This window comes from Penaeus monodon, chromosome 23 (assembly GCF_015228065.2).
Source record: "Penaeus monodon isolate SGIC_2016 chromosome 23, NSTDA_Pmon_1, whole genome shotgun sequence".
In the NCBI taxonomy this organism is placed as follows: domain Eukaryota; kingdom Metazoa; phylum Arthropoda; class Malacostraca; order Decapoda; family Penaeidae; genus Penaeus; species Penaeus monodon.
In genome coordinates, this window is record NC_051408.1 from 33,748,489 (window position 1) to 33,748,780 (window position 292).

Here is a 292-nt window from a genome sequence, read left to right on the forward strand (position 1 = left end):
CTATTTCATCTTTAGTAGTGAATACAAAGACACATCACGAGCAGAAAAGGCCACCTAATGTATTCTAGACCGTACGTTAGAATATATGTAAATACGCACATCCCACGTGATAAAAGTATACCATGTAGCTTGGCTCACTATTTTCCTATTGTCGAGAAATATCATCCCTGTCTTACACGGTTACATTATCAGTCTCCTCCAAGGTGTAGAAAAGAAGCATTCAGTCCAAAGTTCTCTCTCCCAACTCCCTATGCCTAACAAGGTAAGTAAAATTTTACTTTCAATTTGCACA

At 38.0% G+C, this 292-nt stretch overlaps 1 protein-coding gene across 1 annotated transcript in view; it reads left to right on the forward strand.

Moving 5' to 3' along the window:
• Positions 1–208: 208 nt before the first annotated feature.
• Positions 209–292, forward strand: part of LOC119587939 — a 32,317-nt gene continuing 32,233 nt past the window's right edge. The window contains 1 exon segment of the mRNA XM_037936651.1: positions 209–262. Within this exon segment, the coding sequence (XP_037792579.1) occupies positions 251–262 (12 nt within the window). The 5' untranslated portion in view covers positions 209–250.